General features: G+C 43.6%; 1 protein-coding gene across 1 annotated transcript; it reads left to right on the top strand.

Moving 5' to 3' along the window:
- The first annotated feature begins 4,084 nt into the window (after window positions 1-4,084).
- Window positions 4,085-7,569, top strand: LOC112072530 (small ribosomal subunit protein eS6). The gene is made up of 6 exons (XM_024139932.1): window positions 4,085-4,171; window positions 4,957-5,088; window positions 5,554-5,764; window positions 6,298-6,444; window positions 7,016-7,173; window positions 7,441-7,569. Exons 1-6 carry the CDS (start codon window positions 4,166-4,168, stop codon window positions 7,534-7,536), a joined length of 750 nt encoding a protein of 249 aa, XP_023995700.1. The 5' UTR covers window positions 4,085-4,165; the 3' UTR covers window positions 7,537-7,569.
- The last annotated feature ends 12,988 nt before the right edge of the window (window positions 7,570-20,557 follow it).

Below are 20,557 nucleotides of genomic sequence, written 5' to 3'. Positions count from 1 at the left end.
AAGATGGCCACCATTGTTCCTGTTCCCAATAAAGCTAAGGTAACTGAACTAAATGACTATCGCCCCATTGCACTCACTTCTGTCATCATGAAGTGCTTTGAGAGACTAGTCAAGAATCATATCACGTCCACCCTACCTGATACCCTAGACCCACTCCAATTTGCTTACCGCCTCAATAGCTCCACTGACGATGCTTTTGGGGCGATAGTCATTTAGTTCAGTTACCTTAGCTTTCTTGGGAAGAGGAACAATGGTGGCCATCTTGAAGCATGTGGGGACAACAGTGTGGGATAGGGTAAAGGAAGGAAACAACATCTTCACCCTGCTGATCCTCAACACTGGGGCCCCACAAGGGTGCGTTCTGAGCCCTCTCCTGTACTCCCTGTTCACCCATGACTGAGTGGCCATGCACGCTTCCAACTCAATCGTCAAGTTTGCRGACGRCACTATAGTGGTAGGCCTGATTACCAACAACAACGAGACGGCATACAGGGAGGAGGTGAGGGCCCTCAGACTGTGGGGTCAGGAAAATAACCTCTCACTCAACGTCAACAAAACAAAGGAGATGATCGTGGACTACAGGAAACAGCAGAGGGAACACCCCCCATACACATCGACGGGACAGTAGTGGAGAAGGTGGAAAGTTTTAAGTTTTAAGTTCCTCGGCTTACACATCACGGACAAACTGAAATGGTCCACCCACACAGACAGCGTGGTGAAGAAGGCGCAACAGCGCCTCTTCAACCTCAGGAGGCTGAAGAAATGTGCCTTGTCATCTAAAACACTCACAAACTTTTACAGATGCACAATCGAGAGCATCTTGCCGGGCTGTATCACCGCCTGGTACGGCAATTGCACCGCCCTCAACCGCAAGGCTCTCCCGAGGGTACTGCGGTCTGCACAACGTATTACCGGGGGCAAACTACCTGCCCTCTAGGACACCTATAGCACCCGATGTCACAGGAAGGCCAAAAAGATCATCAAGGACAACAACCACCCGAGCCACTGCCTGTTCACCCCGCTATCATCCAGAAGGCGAGGTCAGTACAGGGGCATCAAAGCTGGGACCGAGAGACTGTCAAACAGCTTCGATCTCAAGGCCATCAGACTGTTAAACAGCCATCACTAACATTGAGAGGCTGCTGTCAACATACAGACTCAATCTCTGGCCACTTAAATAAATGGACTTAATAAAGCTATCACTAGTCACTTTAAATAACAACACTTTAATAATGTTTACATATCTTACATTACTCATCTCATATGTATATACTGTATTCTATACCATCTACTGCATCTTGCCTATGTGGTTGTTGTAAAGGGATGAATAGAATATGTACATATAAATAGATGGCTATCGCTCATCCATCTATTTATATGTACATATTCTATTCATCCCTTTACATCTGTGTGTATTTGTGTGTATAAGGTAGTTGTAGTGAATTTGTTAGATTACTTGTTAGATATTACTGCATAGTCAGAACTAGAAGCACAAGCATTTCGCTACACTCACATTAACATCTGCTAACCATGTGTATGTAGACATCAAGTTTTTCCAACACTTTTGATGAACAGGGTAAAATAGAAATAGGCCTATAACAGTTAGGATCAGCTTGATCTTCCCCTTTAAATAAAGGACGAACCGTGGCTGCTTTCCAAGCAATGGGAACCTCCCCAGAAAGGAGAGACAGATTAAAAAGGTTGGAGATAGGCGTGGCGATGATAGGGGCAGCAACCTTAAAGAAGAAAGGGTCTAAAAAATCTGATCTAGATGTTTTTTTGGGGGTGAAGTTTCAGGAGTTCCTTTAGCACAGACTCAGTGACTGCCTGCAAGGAGAAACTTTGTAGCAGGCAAGGGAAAAAGAGGGAGGAGCATCGGGGATAGTCCCATTAGAAGGGTTGGGAGATGAGGAAATGTTGGATGGGCAAGGAGGCATGGCTGAGTCAAATAGGAATCCTGACTTAATGAAGTGGTGATTAAAGAGCTCAGCCATGTGCTTCTTGTCAATAACAACCACATCATCATTAAGGGACATGGGCAGCTGTGAGGAGGAGGGTTTATTCTCCAGGTCTTTAACCGTTTTCGAGAACTTCTTGGGGTTAGACCCACAGAGAGAGAACTGCTCCTTAAAGTAACTTACTTGACCCTCCCATCCCCAAAATCACTTTCAAATCACCCCCACCCCAGTCCAACCTCAATGACGCTACACTTCGATCTTTCCCTCTCTTCAGCATACTTACAACAATATAACAACCCATGCTCCACCGTTTCATGGACCATACAGTCCAGACACAAACCATTCACATGCTTGCCAACCAGATGTAATGACGAGTTCAATGTACAATGTCCTAAACACAATTGAGCAAACACCACCTCTTCCTTCCTAATCTGACCTTTGAATCTTGGTCCACAACCTTTCTTTGGAGGGCATATAAATGCCGGCGCTTGGGCTCCGAGTCCCATCTTTTCTGTCACACATCTATCAAAATGACTCAGATCTAACATTTGGCCTCACCTCTACCCAGTGGAACATTAATATCAATTATATCTTGTTTCAAAGTTGTTTCAAAGTTTTCGCTAACTGGTCTACAATTTAATTTGCTGTAATTCTTCTTCTTCTTCTGTGGATTTTATATGGCAGTTGGCAATCAACTTCGAGGTGCATTATCAACTGGACTGGAGTGTGGACCAGAGACAGGGAATGTCTAAATTCTACCCATTATTCTCGTCTCCCAAAAGAAACGGAATACATAATTAAATACTACATCCCCTGAAGATTTCCTTAGCATTTTACTTAATCTTGGCTCTTCCACCCCATTACTCCTTAAATCTACCTTTCCCTCCATGTTTCTGGCACTAAGTGTGGTGTAATCTCTGGTAGGCCTACTCTTGAATACAGCAACAAATTGTAACACATGCATGATGATGCAGAGGTATACTTTTCCAGACAGACAAATATTATCAAATCATGAATTTAATGAATTACAGCATATTGAAAAGCCTATAGTTAACAATAAAGAAAGATGAAGACCTTGTTGATGATGTGCTCCTGAGTGGCGCAGCGGTCTAAGGCACTACATTTCAGCGCAAGAGGCATCACTACAGTCCCTGGTTTGAATCCATGTTGAATCAAATCTGGCCATGATTAGGAGTCCCATAGGGTGGTGCACAATTGGTCTAGGTTTGGCCGGGGTAGGCTGTCATTGTAAATAAGAATTTGTTCTTAACTGACTTGCCTGGTTAAAAATATATATTACTAGAGACCAGGTTCATGGAGGATTTAGTTTTATATTTACATGTTTCATTTAGGAGTATTAAACTGAATGTTTCCATTACATTTATGCATGCAGTTTAAAATGCTGATGAATCATCTATAAGTCTTTGCTAGGTAAAGCTCCGCCTTATCTCAGCTCACTGGTCTCGATAACAACACCCACCCGTAGCACGCGCTCCAGCAGGTATATCTCACTGGTTATCCCCAAAACCAACACCTCCTTTGGCCGCCTTTCCTTCTAGTTCTCTGCTGCCAATGACTGGAACGAATTGCAAAAATCGCTGAAGCTGGAGACTTATATTTCCCTCACTAACTTTAAACATCAGCTATCTGAGCAGCTAACCGATCGCTGCTGCTGTACATAGCCCATCTGTAAATAGCCCATCCAATCTACCTACCTCTTCCCCATATTGTTTTTATTTACTTTTCTGCTCTTTTGCACACCAGTGTTTCTACTTGCACATCATCATCTGCACATCTATCACTCCAGTGTTAATTTGCTAAATTGTAATTACTTCGCTACTAAGGCCTATTCATTGCCTTACCTCCTCACGCCATGTGCACACACTGTATATAGACTTTCTTTTTTTCTATTGTGTTATTGTAGGCTTGTTTATTCCATGTGTAACTCTGTGTTGTTGTTTGTGTCGCACTGCTTTGCTTTGTCTTGGCCAGGTCGCAGTTGTAAATGAGAACTTGTTCTCACCTAGCCTACCTGGTTAAATAAAGGTGAAATAAAAATAATAATAAAAAATGATTCATATGAGAAAAACGCAACGTTGTAACTTCATCACGTGTTATCGCGATAGCTTATGTTGCCTATGTGAGACTGCGAGGCGGACATCCGGTCTCTTTTCGGTGGCAGGCTGTTGTTGAGTCAGTTTTACAAAATGAAGGTAAGAGAAGTCAACTCATCTTCTAAATAACAAATCTCTCCCAGTTAATGTCCAGGCCTAATTGAAGTAGTCCATTCAAATATTATTAAACCGTATCTCGTTTAGTCAAATATTGCATCGTCTTTTAGGATGCATATAGATTTTGTTGCTAGCTAGCTATGGCTGACAACGTTAGTACGTGAACCTGAAAATATGTCCGTGTGCATGCATGTTTGCCGGGCGTCATTCATATAACGGCAACAAAGTATCTTATGCTGTTCTTGGGGGGGATACGAATATTATCCTTGATGTGGGATTGTTCACACGTCCATTTTTCGCAACGTAGTCACCCTCAAGGCTACTTCCAGCCAGCTAACGTCAGCTTCCAACATCGCTTTTTAACTGCGTGTCATTTGATCGTTCCAAATAGTGTAGCTGCCGAATTAGTTTCCCGTGAATAAAATTCACGCGCATCCCGTGTTCTGTATAACTAATCTTGTTTCTAGGAAACTAGCCAACAAGAGTTAAACCAATTGCATTAACTAGCCAACATGCTAGTATCTGCCAATTGCCAGCATCCCGTTTACAGCTGCATCATGTTGAACTCAATTCAGAGGTCTCGCCATACTGACATGTGGTTAGGTTGCTGTAGTAGTTAATTATTCGACTCATCTAAATTTGTTATGGATGGGTAGCTTAGGTGCAAGGTGATCGTCTAGCAAGTAATCTGCCTGATGTACATTACTATGTCCTCAACTAGGAAAGCTTGCTACATCTGGTCAATCTACAACACTGATCTGTTTCAGCTGAATATCTCGTTTCCTGCCACTGGCTGTCAGAAGCTCATTGAAGTTGATGATGAGCGCAAGCTGCGAACCTTCTATGAGAAGCGTATGGCCACAGAGGTGGCTGCTGATCCCCTGGGAGATGAGTGGAAGGTAAGCTGTGGTCCCTAAGTAAGCTGCTCAGTTTTCAGATCCTTCTGTTTTTTTTATATTGTTAAATTAATTAGTCCCAAGCTAGTGATTGTGGTCTTCACTTTATGTCAAGCTCATTGACTAACTTTGGGTAATTTTGGAATAGTCAACTTAATGCCTTGGATCCCAGTGTCTTGAAACAGAATGTTGATACTGCTCATGTTCAACTCAACATGATCTTGCACACCTTAGTAGACCCTTTCTGGCTGGTCTAGCCTCAACGGGGGGACAGTGTTGTGCCACAGAAACTGCAGAGCTGCTTTACCAGATGCAACCTGACCCTCTGACCATGGCTGGTTGAACTGCATTGCTCTCCCAAGCCTTTGCCTATTAAATTCCACTAAACAAATGTCTAACTGTTGTGTGATCAACAGGTCCTTGTACAGAACAAGTTTTTCTTACTTAATTTTGGCACTTCTCTCCCAGGGCTACATGGTGCGCATCAGCGGAGGCAATGACAAGCAGGGCTTCCCCATGAAGCAGGGTGTGCTGACCCACGGCCGTGTGCGCTTGCTGCTTGCCAAGGGCCATTCCTGTTATCGCCCCCGTAGGACAGGAGAGCGCAAACGCAAGTCTGTCCGTGGCTGCATCGTTGATGCCAACCTCAGTGTGCTGAACTTGGTTATCATCAAGAAAGGTATGGAGTTGTAATGATGGTAACCACTTGCTCTGGCACACCTTAGTAGACCCTTTCTGGCTGGTCTAGCCTCAAAGGGGGGACAGTGTTGTGCTACAGAAACTGCAGAGCTGCTTTACCAGATGCAACCTGACCCTCTGACCATGGCTGGTTGAACTGCAATGCTCTCCCAAGCCTTTCCCTGTTTAACATTTGGTTGTTTTGAAGGTTATACATTTTTTTATTAAACCTTTATTTTGACAGGGAAGTCCTACTGAGACTAGGGCCTGTATTTTAATTGCAAATTTTTTTTTTCTTTACAGATGAGTCCTGCATCAAACACATACAATATACCTTATACAAAATGACAAAACATATTAAGGAAAACGACATGTGCATGTTTCACGACTATTTACCATTGAAACTACCTTGAACATCATCAGTGCTGTTCTGTTCCCGCTGCCAGCGCTTGGATGTGGTTAACCATTTGGGTGGTGATTCTGTATAGACTGTTTTGAATCTAGTGGCCTCACACTTTTTCCTCCATCTCCCAGGTGAGAAGGACATCCCCGGCCTGACCGACAGCACTGTGCCCCGCCGCTTGGGACCCAAGAGGGCCAGCAAGATCCGCAAGCTCTTCAACCTGGCCAAGGAGGACGATGTCAGGCAGTACGTTGTGAGGAGACCACTGACTAAAGAAGGTGAGGCCGACACTGCTTCTAAGTGGTTCTGTTAATTAATGGATTGGTAACAAGCTTAGCACATCGGTGCTTGTAAACTCTTGACTGTGATTTTTATTTTTTAAAACTCCTAATATTTCTACTTGCCAAAGTTGTCTGGCACACCAGTAGACCCTTTCTGGCTGGTCTGTAGTCTCTAAGGGGGGACAGTGTTGTGCCACAGAAACTGCAGAGCTGCTTTGCCAGATGCAACCTTACCCTCTGACCATGGCTGGTTGAACTGCAATGCTCTCCCAATAAGTCGCCATTCAATAAGTGTATTGTCTAAAATCTGATTTGAGGCAACTTATAATTTTGTGTGGGACATTTTAGAAATGAATGTCATATGTGAACATTGGTTGGGCAAATGAGTTGACACGCACAACATGGTCAAACTATTTGGGAATACTGGCTAGAATGAATAACAGCTACAACTCTCAATCGCTAAGCTGGACAGACATTTCATAAACATTGAAACCATAACTATTGTTCCCTTGTTCATGCTTTGTAGTAAATGCCACTGGTAACACCTCTCCTCCCCCACCTTTTGAAGGTAAGAAGCCCAGGACCAAGGCTCCCAGGATTCAGAGGCTGGTGACACCCCGTGTGCTCCAGCATAAGCGCCGTCGCATTGCCCTGAAGAAACAGCGCACACAGAAGAACAAGGAGGAGGCTTCCGAATACGCCAAGCTGCTGGCCAAGAGGATGAAGGTATGGAAAGGGAGACCACTAAGGCATTTAGCTATAATATTAGTCATCTGTTCTAATGTGTAATGAATTGCCCTGAATGTTGTGAATCCCATTCATTTTATTCCTACGATTGCAAGCGAGTTGATATGGTTGCAAGTTGATTCATAAAATGGTTACAATATTACAATTGAAATGTCCATAGGTGTAAAATCACCCATGAAGTCAGCAACATTGCCATTGAATAACTTTTAGTCTGTGGGAAGACTAACAAATCTCGTTTGTTTGTAGGAGGCTAAGGAGAAGCGCCAGGAACAGATCGCCAAAAGGCGCCGTCTCTCCTCCCTTAGGGCCTCCACATCCAAATCTGAGTCCAGCCAGAAGTGAAATGTGGAATTGAATTAAAAATGTTTTGCTGAATTGCTGTTTCTGGTTTCTTTATTCAGTGTTTCATACATCAAAAAGAATGTCCATGCCTGAAACACATCCTGATTGTATTTCTATTGATCAGTCACATCCCTAAGAGGCTCCATGGCTCTCAAAATGGCTAAATAATTGGTGAACACTAAAATCTAATCTGTAAAGGGGCTGTAGAGAACAATACTTGTGATGGTATGTTTTAATGACAGCCAAAAGGCAATCGTAAATAAATGTAGGTACCCACTGCTATGATCTGGAGGGGATTCTCATTACACTGGCCGTCCTTTGGATGCCATGGTAATGAACAAAGATCGCATGACACTGTCATGCTAATGTGCCTGAAGCTGGGGCCAGACTGAAAAAAACGGTTTGTGTGTCAACATTGAACTGACTTGGAACTTTTGCATAGACATAACTACATTTCAGATTCTCTTCTGTTAAATTCAATTGTCCCCTTAGTGTTTCAATATTAGTCCTGCACGTCCACCGCCTGCTGAAACGGAGGATCTGAAAGTGGTGATGTTTGTGGACAAGAGACTAAGGCTGCTTTAAGYCAAGCAGTCCCATTCTGATCTTTTACAGTTGGTATTTTGACCAGATATACTGACTAGGGAGAAACTACTGGATGCTCTGGTAGAAAATTCAAGGAGGATGTCCTGAGGCATGGATAACATCCACAAAGAACAGGATGAAATTATTCTGTCAAATTAGGAATTAAAAAGGTTGGCAACTGGATCATTCATGCTGGTGTTGTATACCAATAGAGTATGATTTAATTTGAATGAGGTAACGGTCAAGTGGTACACAGTATTGTAGGAAGGATCCCATGGCTGCATTTTGTCTTTTCACGTTAGTAACAGGAATTCCTGGTTGTTTTGGAATTTCAGGAATTAGCCCTGTTATTCGTTTAATCTCAATCTCGTGGACAGACGCACGTAACAACTGGTGTTGTAGCATCGGTCAAGACTGTGATGTGACGATTAACGTGGAGCTTTGCTCCTGTGCGCAGATTTTTCAGCGCTGATCATTTTGCCTGGCTTGGTTAACAGGCTAGACCTTTGACGTAACCTCATTCCACTCCTTATCATGCAAAACAGTTTTGCATGACCGTGTATTTGCACCACTGGTGTAAAGTACTACATTCTTAAGGACTTATGAATGTTCTACTCTGATTTTACTGACCCAAAAGTACTCTACATTTTTTTATGCTTTCCACCACTGGTTTGCACCGTCAAATCGAGTGCTTATCAGTTGTTCATACACCTCTGGTGATAAGTGCATACTCAGAGAGAGAGCTGTGACTGTTCAGCTGAACTCCAGGCCTGCAGTTGATACAGGTTAGTTACTGTTTGGTATAGCACAGCGAATTTGACCAACCTTAAATTGGCAATACTATCTTCGTTCTCGATTCGGCCAAGCGTATCTTCTAAAATGTGTCCAGTTGCAGGTGGTGCATTTGAATTTAGAAAATGCTGTGTTAAAATAGGTAATCAACAATTGTACGCTGCCATCTTGTCTATTTAAAATCTTCTCTCATTGAGACGGGTGGGTCCACCCCAAAGTGCTGCATGTCATGATCAATGAGAGAAGATTTGAAATAGACAAGATGGCTGTGTACACCAGGCGTGAAAATTTTCCTGGCATTTTACATATGTCCCAGCCTGAGAATCAATCACTTTTCTTCTGGGTAACCCGGTATGTCATTCAAAAGCATAACGCATATAAATATGTCTGGAGGGCCTCCCGAGTGGCGCAAGGCACTGCATCGCAGTGCCACGAGATTCTGGGTTCGAATCCAGGCTCTGTCGCAGCTGGCCATGACCGGGAGACCCATGGGGTGGCGCACAATTGGCCCAGCGTTCTCCAGGTTAGGGGAGGGTTTGGCCGGCAGGGATGTCCTTGTCCCATCGTGCACTAGCGACTCCTGTGGCAGGCCGGGGGCAGTGCACGATGACACGGTTGCCAGGTGCACGGTCTTTCCGCAGACAAATTGGTGTGGCTGGCTTCTGGGTTAAGTGTCAAGAAGCGGTGGGGCTTGGTTGGGTTGTGTTTCGGAGGACGCACGGCTCTCGACCTTTGCCTCTCCCGAGACAGGGGCGGAAGATGCAGCGATGAGCCAAAAAATAAATGTCTGGATTTGATTAGAGCTTTGATCAACATGAAAATGCTAACCTGATGCTACCTGAGCCATATATAAAATACATTTTAGAAGCCCTACATTAATGACATGTAATGAGCCCAAGCCCAAAAAAAGATTACATGATTGTGCATTTGGAAAGTATTCAGACCCTTGCCTTTTTCCACATTTAGTTACGTTACAGCCTCATTTCTAAAATAGATTAAATAAATAAAATCCTCAATGACAAAGCAAACAGTTTATTTATTTTTGCAAATGTATAAAAAGTAAAAACCAAAATATTTACATTAGTATTCAGACCCTTTGCTGTGAGACTCAATTGAGCTCAGGTGCATCCTATTTCAATTGATCATCCTTAATGTTTCTACAACTTGGAGTCCACCTGTGGTAAATTCAATTGATTAGACATGATTTGGAAAGGCACACACCTGTCTATATAAGGTCCCACAGTTGACAGTGCATGTCAGAGCAAAAACCAAGCCGTGAGGTAGAAGGAATTTTCCGTAGAGCTCCCGAGACAGGATTGTGTCTAGGCACAGATCTGGGCAAGGGTACCAAAAAACTTCTGCAACACTGAAGGTCCCCAAGAACACAGTGGCCTCCATCATTCTTAAATGGAAGACGTTTGGAACCACCAAGACTTCCTAGAGCTGGCCCCCCGGCCAAACTGAGCAATTGGGGGAGAAAGGCCATTTTCAGTGTGGTGACCAAGAACTCGATTGGAGCTTTGTCAGAGCTCCAGAGTTCCTCTGTGGAGATGGGAGAACCTTCCAGAAGGGACAACCATCTCTGCTACTATCCACCAATCAGGCCTTTATGGTAGTGGCCAGGCGGAAGCGACTCCTCAGTAAAAGGCACATGACAGCACGCTTGGAGTTTGCCAAAAGGCAACAAGATTCTCTGGTCTGATGAAACCAAGATTGAACTCTTTGGCCTGAATGCCAAGTGTCACATCTAGAGGAAACCTGGCACCATCCTTACTGTGAAGCATGGTGGTGACAGAAACATGATGTGGGGATGTTTTTCAAAGTACAGAGAAATCCTAAATGAAAACCTGCTCAAGAGTTCTCAGGACCTCAGACTGGGGCTAAGTTTCACCTTCCAACAAGACAACCCTAAGTACACAGCCAAGACAAAGCAGGAGTGGCTTCGGGACAAGTGTCTGAATGTCCTTGAGTGGCCCCAATCAAACTCCTCTGGAGAGACCTGAAAATAGCTGTTCAGCGACGCACCCTATCCAACCTGACAGAGCTTGAGAGGAATGGGAGAAACTCCCCAAATACAGGTGTGCCAAGCTTGTAGCGTCATACCCAACAAGACTCGAGGCTGTAATCACTGCCAAAGGTTCTTCAACAAAGTACTGAGTAAAGGGTCTGAATTAGGGCTGGGCGATGTGGCCGAAATATCATATGGTATTTTTCAAATTTTGACCGTATTTTATGTTTTTGATTAAAAGTTCTAAATTTGCTTTATGAGTAGTGCGCGACCCTTGGGTGGCAACACATATATTCTAAATTATTTCAATGGGTCTTTCTCCATTTGGATTGTTTTATACTGTTCAATTCAACATCAACCTAAAATAATTTCCTTCACTCATTTGAGATCATTTCCACTGCCACAATATGGGCAAAAATACTAGACTTTATTTTTAACCAAATGTTGCGATTTAGATAAACACTTTGGTGAACTTTTGGAATTATGGAAATATAAYGTTTATTATAATTCTATAGTTAGAATTTAAATAATAGTGGGCACTTTGAATACAGTGTTTGACATGACGAATGAAAATGCCATGGACGAGTTATTAGCTAGCCAGCTAACTAGCGATTAGCATTAGTGGCTAACACGATTTAGCTTAACTTGCTAAGAAAATACAAACTAGCTGTTTGCAACACAAAACTAATATTGTAATTATAGAACGCTTGTGGATTTATATTAAATGGAAACAACATTGTTGCATGTGCTGCATTGACCATGCAGACTGAACGAAAGTGTCTCGTGGTCAAGCAACAACATATGCGTTCCTTGAATGACGGGGTGGGACTAGGTCTGTGTGGAAGCGGCATGGAGAGAGAGCGGAGTAAACTATAAAAATGGACGTTACACACGGCGTATCACATTTAACAAACCAAACATTAAAATACCGTTGTTTTTGCTTTGTCATTATGGGGTATTGTGTGTAGATTGAGAAAAAAATACAATTTAATCAATTTTAGAATAAGGCTGTAAAGTAACAATATGTGGAAAAAGTCAAGGGGTTTGAAGTTCCGTTGTTCCCCCTGTCCTGTCCCTGAATCACTGCCTGGAGCAGCGGAAGCCTCAAGTACATTTCCTGAGCGGCCTGGTCAGAAGTCTCCAGAACAAAACATTTCTTGGAATCTTGATCAATGTGAAAATAGCCAGGACACAAGATGGAATCACTGCTCCTTTCCAGATCCAGTCTACCTCAAAGCAGCTGCCTTGGATCTAGCTTTTTCTCTGTGAGTGGAGCACCATGTGCTGGTCAAGGAGGAGGTGGCACAAAGAGTGAAAGGTAACTTGTTATCATAATTTAATCCAATTGACTGCAACAATAATACTTTTTCAGTTTAACCCACTGCATCACCAATACTGGCCTTTTTGTTTCTGCTTTTACATGTTTTCCCAGAACTGATTCTGCAAGATGCTGCAGGGACTGAGCAAGCTGTGCCTCTTGTTGATGAGGAAGAGCGAGAGGACCATAGTCTTGGACAAGAAGGGCTGTTTGCAACATACTGTAAGAGGCAGAAGAAAGCTGTTGGGACCACCCCAGCTAAGTCACTACCTTGACATATGCGAAGGACAGAATGCCCTCTTGTTCTGGGCAATGAACATGAAGGCTCTTCCTTCACTGTCCCGAGTGGCCATCAGGGTCTTGGCAGTGCCTGCCTTCAGTGCTCCGGTGGAGCGTGTCTGCAGCCATGGTGTCATCGTGCACAAATGACTGACAGACTTATCGATTTGGTCTTTTGCAAATGCAGTGCATCATAGGGCCCGGAGATAAGAGGAAAAAATTCAACTGTTTATGCATTACACACACACGTAGTCTCCATGTTCAGGTTTTATCTCCCATCTTTGAGATCTGTATTTCTCTCAGACATTCAGGCCAGTGTTGAAATTGTAGGCCTACCCGAAGTTCAGTAGCAGTTGTTTTGATGTACCTTTTAATAAATGTATGGCAGGATTGTTTTAGGTKCCTAGAGTATATCTGGAGAGAGAGGGAGAGCACTACAATATTTTGTTTTATTGATGTCTTTCTCATGGCTACCCATGTATTTCCATGGAAAAGCATTCATGATTTGTATATACTAACTTACTCGTTAAAAATATGAAATTGTATTAAATTTGGTGAAGAGCACATTGACTTGTTTAGGACTCGAAACTTGACTTGTCGGTCTTTACTTCAGACTTGACTTGGGACTTGAGTGCTAAGACTTGAGACTTACTTGACTTGTAAAACAATGACTTGGTCCCACCTCTGCCATTTACTGAGGTAAAAGGTATGAGACTTCAAGAATGGAATACTTTCAACTTGGCATTAAGTTTACACCCAAGACACCTAAAATAATTGTGACATTCACAGCACATAGATACCAATAGCAGAACGGCTTGATGCCTATTGAAAGTTTATTTACAGTTTGACTAATTCCCATGAAGAGTGGTAGAATTAAACAGATTAGACAACTCTAGATCGTACAAATGGGGTAAATAACTTTTTCCATCATCAGTTGAACATAACCAAGTATGCCATACTACAGAAGATAGGATGATTCGGATGAAGAACCACAAGGTCAATGTGCATTTCATGAAATGGAGATAAACATGCATCATTACATCATTATTAAAAATGAATAAAAACTAAATAGTGTAATATTTGGCAAGTATCTTTCAACTATGCTAATGTGGAATACAAAAACATTTAATTATTCTAAAATGGAACAATATGCACAAAGGCCTATATGGTTCTTCACTGCGAGGATTCAATTAGGCAACATGAATTATAGCTTCCAACTATCTTCTTTCGTGACCTTTGGATGCCMAAAAAAAWATATATATATATTTTTTGCCAACGGTACTCACCGTGACGTCAAAGCAAAGACAGCGGGTGTTCAAAACCTGCTAATATACAAACACTTTAAAAAAAAGTCAGTGACAGCATCCATAGCGCTTCCAAAATCTCAATCTAAGGAATTTAACCAGAAATCCATTTCAGCCACTCAGGCACACGATCCAAGTAAAAGGCAGCCGAGTCGCATTGGAACGTAGATCCAGGTATCCGGCCCAAAGGACCTCTTCAGCACAGCAGTTAGCATTGTAAGTTGAGAGAATAAAAAATGTATATGCAGATTGTGCATGTATCCAGAGGGGCCTGGGGTTAGAGGTGAGGGGGCTTATGAGGTCTGGCACTGGACCCCACCAGCAGATGGGTAGTCATCCTCCACCATGTAGTGGTATTGACTGCGTCTTACTCTGGCCGGGTCGCAGTCTTCCAGGTCGGCGTAGATGTAGAGGTTGTCGTCCATACTCTCGGGCTGCTCCGCCTCACTCTTGGCAGGAAGGTAGTGCTCTAGCTCCTTCAGCTTGTGCTTGGGGAGGAAGTTGGCTGCGGGGAATACCACCTTTGGAAAAAACAAAACAAAAAGGAAAATGGTTTTAATTTCTACACCATAACTTTTTCTTGAAATGTCATGAAATTAAGAACCAACTGAAACAGTAACAAAGCAACACAAACATGGCACGAGTTAACACAGGTTACAAAGTGCAGACTTTATAGTGTCAATTACATAATCACAATAAAAGTGCTACTACAAAATGGCCACTGGCCAGTAGTTTTCCAGTGGTTTAATAAAACAACAATACTGTCTGCGGCAGTTTAAAACTGAGGGAGTGAATTAGGATACCATTTTTTTAAATATATATTTTTTTAAATATCTTTTAGCTTACGGCACTTGGTATTCCCAGATGGTCTCCAATCCCAGTATTAACCAGACCCTGTGTTCTCCCCGAATTTGGTCCCTTGGCTCATCTCTGCAAGTCCTCAATGGGCTTGGGAGAAGCGAAGGTCGAGTCATGCGTCCTCCGAAACATGTCCCGCCTGGCCGCCTACTTCTTATCACACTGCTCGCTTGACCCGAATGTCATCCACACCAATGTGTCGGAGGAAACACCATTCGACTGACGACCGAGCAGAGTTAGCTCGCAGGCGCCCATCATAAGGAGTGGCTAGAGCACGATGAGCCAAGGAAAGCACACTGGCCAAAACCTCCCCTACCCTGGACGGCCCTGGGCCAATTGTGCGCCATCCTGTAGGGGTCACAGCCTAATTAGGACGCCATTTCAATAAGATAACCCAATATAAACTCAGCAAAAAAATAATCGTCCCTTTTTCAGGACCCTGTCTTTCAAAGATATTTCATAAAAATCCAAATAACTTCACAGATCTTCAAGGGTTTAAACACGCTTGTTCAATGAACCATAAACAATTAATGAAGACACAGCTTACAGACGGTAGGCAGTTAAGGTCACAGTTATGAAAACTTAGGACACTAAAGAGGCCTTTCTACTGACTCTGAAAAACACCTGCTCATCTGCGTGAAAGTGCCTTAGGCATGCTGCAAGGAGGCATGAGGACTGCAGATGTGGCCAGGGCAATACATTGCAATGTCCTTACTGTGAGACGCCTAAGATAGCGATACAGGGAGACAGGACGGACAGCTGATCGTCCTCGCAGGGGCAGACCACGTGTAACAACACCTGCACAGGATCGGTACATCTGAACATCACACCTGCAGGACAGGTACAGGATGGCAACAACAACTTCCCAAGTTACACCAGGAACGCACAATCCCTCCATCAATGCTCAGACTGTCCGCAATAGGCTGAGAGAGGCTGGATAGAGGGCTCGTAGGCCTGTTGCAAGGCAGGTCCTCACCGGCAACAACGTCGCCTATGGGTACAAACCCACCGTTGCTGGACCCAGACAGGACTGGCAAAAAGTGCTCCTCACTGACGAGTCGCGGTTGTCTCACCAGGGGTGATGGTCGGTTTTGCATTTATCGTCGAAGGAATGAGCGTTACACCGAGGCCTGTACTCTGGAGCAGGATCGATTTGGAGGTGGAGGGTCCATCATGGTCTGGGGCGGTGTGTCACAGCATCATCGGACTGAACTTGTTGTCATTGCAGGCAATCTCAACGCTGTGCGTTACAAGGAAGACATCCTCCTGCCTCATGTGGTACCCTTCTTGCAGGCTCATCCTGACATGACCCTCCAGCATGACAATGCCACCAGTCATACTGCTCGTTCTGTGCATGACAGAAATGTCAGTGTTCTGCCATGGCCAGCGAAGAGCCCGGATCTCAATCCCATTGAGCACCTCTGGGACCTGTTGGATCGAAGGGTGAGGGCTAGGGCCATTCCCCCCAGAAATGTCTGGGAACTAGCAGGTGCCTTGGTGGAAGAGTTGGGTAACATTTCAAAGCAAGAACGGGCTAATCTGGTGCAGTCCATGAGGAGGAGATTCAATGCAGCTGGTGGCCACACCAGATACTGACTGTTACTTTTGATTTTGATCCCCCGTTTGTTCAGGGACACATTATTCCATTTCTGTTAGTCACATGTCTGTGGAAATTGTTCAGTTCATGTCTCAGTTGTTGAAACTTATGTTCAAACATGTTAAGTTTGCTGAAAATAAACGCAGTTGACAGTGAGAGGTTTCTTTTTTTGCTGAGTTTATATACACACACTGGTGAGGATGATGAGCATGCAGATGAGCTTCCCTGAGACAGTTTCTGACAGTTTGTGCAGAAATTCTTCAGTTGTGCAAACCCAGTTTCATCAGCTGTCTGGGTGGCTGGTCTCAGACAATCCCGCATGTGAAGAAGCTGGATGTGGAGGTCCTGGGCTGGCGTGGTTACACCTGCGGTTGTGAGGGCCAGTTGGAAGTACTGCCACATTCTCTAAAATGACATTGGAGGTGACTTATGGTAGAGACATTTACATAAAATTCTCTGGCAACAGCTTTGGTGGACATTCCTGCAGTCACCATGCCAATTGCACGCTCCCTCAAAACTTGAGACATCTGTGGCATTGTGTGGTGACAACTGCATATTTTAGTGGGCTTATATTGTCCCCAGCACATGGTGCACCTGTGTAAAGATCATGCTTATTGATATGCCACACTTGTCAGTTGGATAGATTATCATGGCAAAGGAGAAATGTTTACTAACAGGAATGTAAACAAATTTGTGCACAAAATTTGAGAGAAACAAGCTTTGTGTGTATGGAACATTTCTGCAAACTTTTATTTCAGCTCATGAAACATGGGACCAACACTTTACATGTTATGTTTATATTTTGTTCAGAATAAATACTAAATAGTTCAACATCTACAGTATCAAGTTCTGAATGTTGTGTGTGTTTTACCGAAAAGAGGAGAATGAGGCGTCCCTTTTCAAACGGTCGGCGGTGTATGGGCATCCCCTCATTCAGGACACACTTCTTGTCGCCAGGTTTGATCAATTCCCCTGCAAAGGTAAAACATTGATAGTTTTTAGAAACTATCARCTTGTGTGGTCACAATACCAACATTTTACTAAACCGAGTAGTATAGCGATACCATTGGGGAAAAATTCTGAGTGGCCTAGCATCCTGTTCGCCCCCCGGACACTTGTTTTTGTTCCCAAAAACACTGTCACTGATATTCACACTTCTAATCAATACAACACAATGAATTAACTTCACACTGTTCACTGCATAATAGAATACTGCATAGAATGTCTGATTATCTCATATTTGCAAAGGCCTACCTCTAATCTGGCTGGAGCAATGGGAGGAAGGAATATACTCTACATGCATAATGATGTGCATGTCAAATAAAATCTAATATTATTTGTCACATGCGCCCGAATACAACAGGTGGAGACCTTAGCGTGAAATGCTTACTTACAAGCCCTTAAGCCCTGAACCAACAATGCAGTTCAAGAAAAAGAGTTAAGAAAATATTTACTAAATAAAACAGAAAATAAATAAACAATAAAATGACATATCAATAACGAGGCTATATATAGGGGGTACCGGTTCTGAGTCAATGTGCAGAGGTACAGGTTAGTCGCGGTAGTTTGTACATGTAGGTAGGGGTAAAGTGACTATGCATAGATAATAAACAGCGAGTAGCAGTAGTGTAAAAACAAGGGGTGGCCAATGTAAATAGTCCTGGTGGCCATTTGATTAATTGTTCAGCAGTCTTATAGTTTGGGGGTAGAAGCTGTTAAGCCTTTTGGACCTAGACTTGGCGCTCCGGTACAGCTTGCCATGCGATACACAAGTATATTGAAATGTAGAAAGTACATATTGCTCTACATTGTGGGTGTATGTCTGTGTGTCTGTGTCTCTATAATTATTACCTAATTGTTTACATGTATTTTCTATCTAAAATGGAATGGACAAAACCTCACCATAGGCACTATTTCTNAAAACCTCACCATAGGCACTATTTGTATATATAATATGTGTGTGTGTCTTTATTTCACAGTCCCAGTGATTCTGATTGGGAGCCAATCTGCAAATCCCCCACTGAAGCTGGTCCATCCAGCTGGACCCCTGCTGTTTCCGGCACCACACCTACCCCCACCCGGCCATCAAGGGGTGGTAAGCCAGCGGCAAAGAAGCGGAGGAAGGGCAGCGTGGAACCGTCCAGAGCTTCCAGCGTGGAACCTGCCAGAGCGGAGGAGGACCGTTGGCACTCTGTTCTGGAGGAGGATGTGGCCCCACCATCTCCACTTTTCCGCCCAAAACGCCCAGTAGGCCCTCAATTGGACCTGACTTCCAAATACACCCCCATGCAACTTTTCCAGTTGTTCTTCACCTCGGCAATTGTTGATGCCCTGGTGATGAACACAAATAAATATGGCGCTAAGAAACAGGAAGGCCATTTCCATTTCAGATCTGTTTTGCTACCTTTCTATGGTCATCTACATGGGGGTGGTGAAGTTGAAAACCCTGAAAGACCACTGGAAAACTGCACCCCTCTATCAACTGCCTTTCCCCTCAACGGTCATGTCTAGGAAAAGGTTTCTGACAATTTCATGGGCGCTTCACATCAGTGACCCAGAAGTTSATAAGGACAACGAGACGAAACGAGGCACGGCAGGGTTTGATAAGCTCTGCAAGATCAAACCTCTCTACCACGATATCGTTGAGGCATGCAAGACHTATTTTCAGCCCGCCCAGAACCTTTCCATAGATGAGAGAATGGTAGCCTCAAAGGCCAGAATTGGCCTAAAACAGTACATGCGCAACAAACCGACAAAATGGGGATACAAGCTGTTTGTTTTGGCCGATTCTGCGTGTGCATACACGTGCAAGCGGTAAGGGACTCAGTTATGACTCTGTGATGCAGTTATTAGATTTACAGCTGCTGGGGAAGGGCTACAAACTATTTGTAGACAACTTCTACACAAGCCCTACCCTGTTCACAGACCTGAGGAAGCTGGAGATGTGGGCCTGTGGCACCATTCGGACCAACAGAGTGGGCTTTCCAAAAACCAGGGTGAATGACATGCCTAAGCGGGCTGAGCGGGGTACCATGAGATGGATCCGTAAAGATGGGCTGCTCTTTGTGAAGTGGATGGACACTCGAGAGGTAGTCATGCGCTCCACTATTCACAAGTCCTTCGGTGGGGATCACGTTGTTCGACGTTTGAAAGGTCCTACAGGCGCTTGGACCGCCAGAAATGTCCCCATTCCAGCTGCTGTGAAGGATTACAATAAGAGCATGGGAGGTGTAGACCTGTCGGATGCGCTGATAGGATACTATAATGTTCTTCACAAAACCATGAAATGGTACAAAACTTTGTTTTATCATTTTATTGACATTGCTGTGGTAAATTCCTTCATCCTCCAGAAGGAAATGGCCAAGAACTGTGGACAACCCCCAATCTCACAGCTAGCCTTCAGGGAGCTGCTCATCCAGGAGCTTGCTAACTACAGCAAGAACACTGTAGCACCTTCTGTCCCCTCTACCTCTGTCCCTTCTGCTCCAACCAGCGGTACGCACATGCTGAAATTCATCATTGCAGGCAGGGATGTGCCTCAGGGGAAAAAAAGGCTCAGTAGGGCGGCTTCGTTGTGCCCTGTGCCATAAGAAGTCCCCTGTCACCTGCACCACCTGTGCTGTGACCCTCTGTTTCACACCAGAGAGAGACTGCTATGGGATATGGCATCAGGAGCGCAACATTGTGTAGAGGACTGAGAGTCTTCACATGATTGAACATTGAAGTGTAAATAGTTACCCTTGTTAATTTATTTTTTATTTTTAATATTCATTTTTTTGTTGTTGAATTTTTCAAATATATATTTTTTGGGGGTATGTTAGAATAATTGTTTTGTATTTTGTATATAGTTATTTGTATCATTGTATCATTGTACCAATTCGGCCACTTGGGTACATYTGGGAAACTTGTGAGGGACACCTGGTTGACTTCATGCTCAATGGCATGTACCTCACTCATTCCTGAAGGTATCCATCTGAAACTTTGGTCAAATACTGTTGCCTACTTATGTTCTGATTTGAAATGATCCCCAGTATCATAAATGAATGTTTGGCCTTTCTTGTTGATTTTTAAAGATGCAACAACAGTAAAAGAACAAAAAACATCTGTTGATTTTCTTCTACCAGATCTATTGTGTTATATTCTCCTACATTCAATTCACATTTACACAAAATTCAGAATGTTTCCTTTCAAATGATACCAAGAATATGCATATCCTTCCTTCTAGGCCAGAGCTACAAGCAGTTAGACTAGGGTATGTTTTCAGGCGGAAATTGAGTAAA

The sequence above is a fragment of the Salvelinus sp. IW2-2015 genome, unplaced genomic scaffold (assembly GCF_002910315.2).
Source record: "Salvelinus sp. IW2-2015 unplaced genomic scaffold, ASM291031v2 Un_scaffold1952, whole genome shotgun sequence".
Lineage (NCBI taxonomy): Eukaryota > Metazoa > Chordata > Actinopteri > Salmoniformes > Salmonidae > Salvelinus > Salvelinus sp. IW2-2015.
The sequence above is the reverse complement of the archived record's forward strand: the minus strand, read 5'-3'. Positions and strand labels throughout refer to the sequence as shown.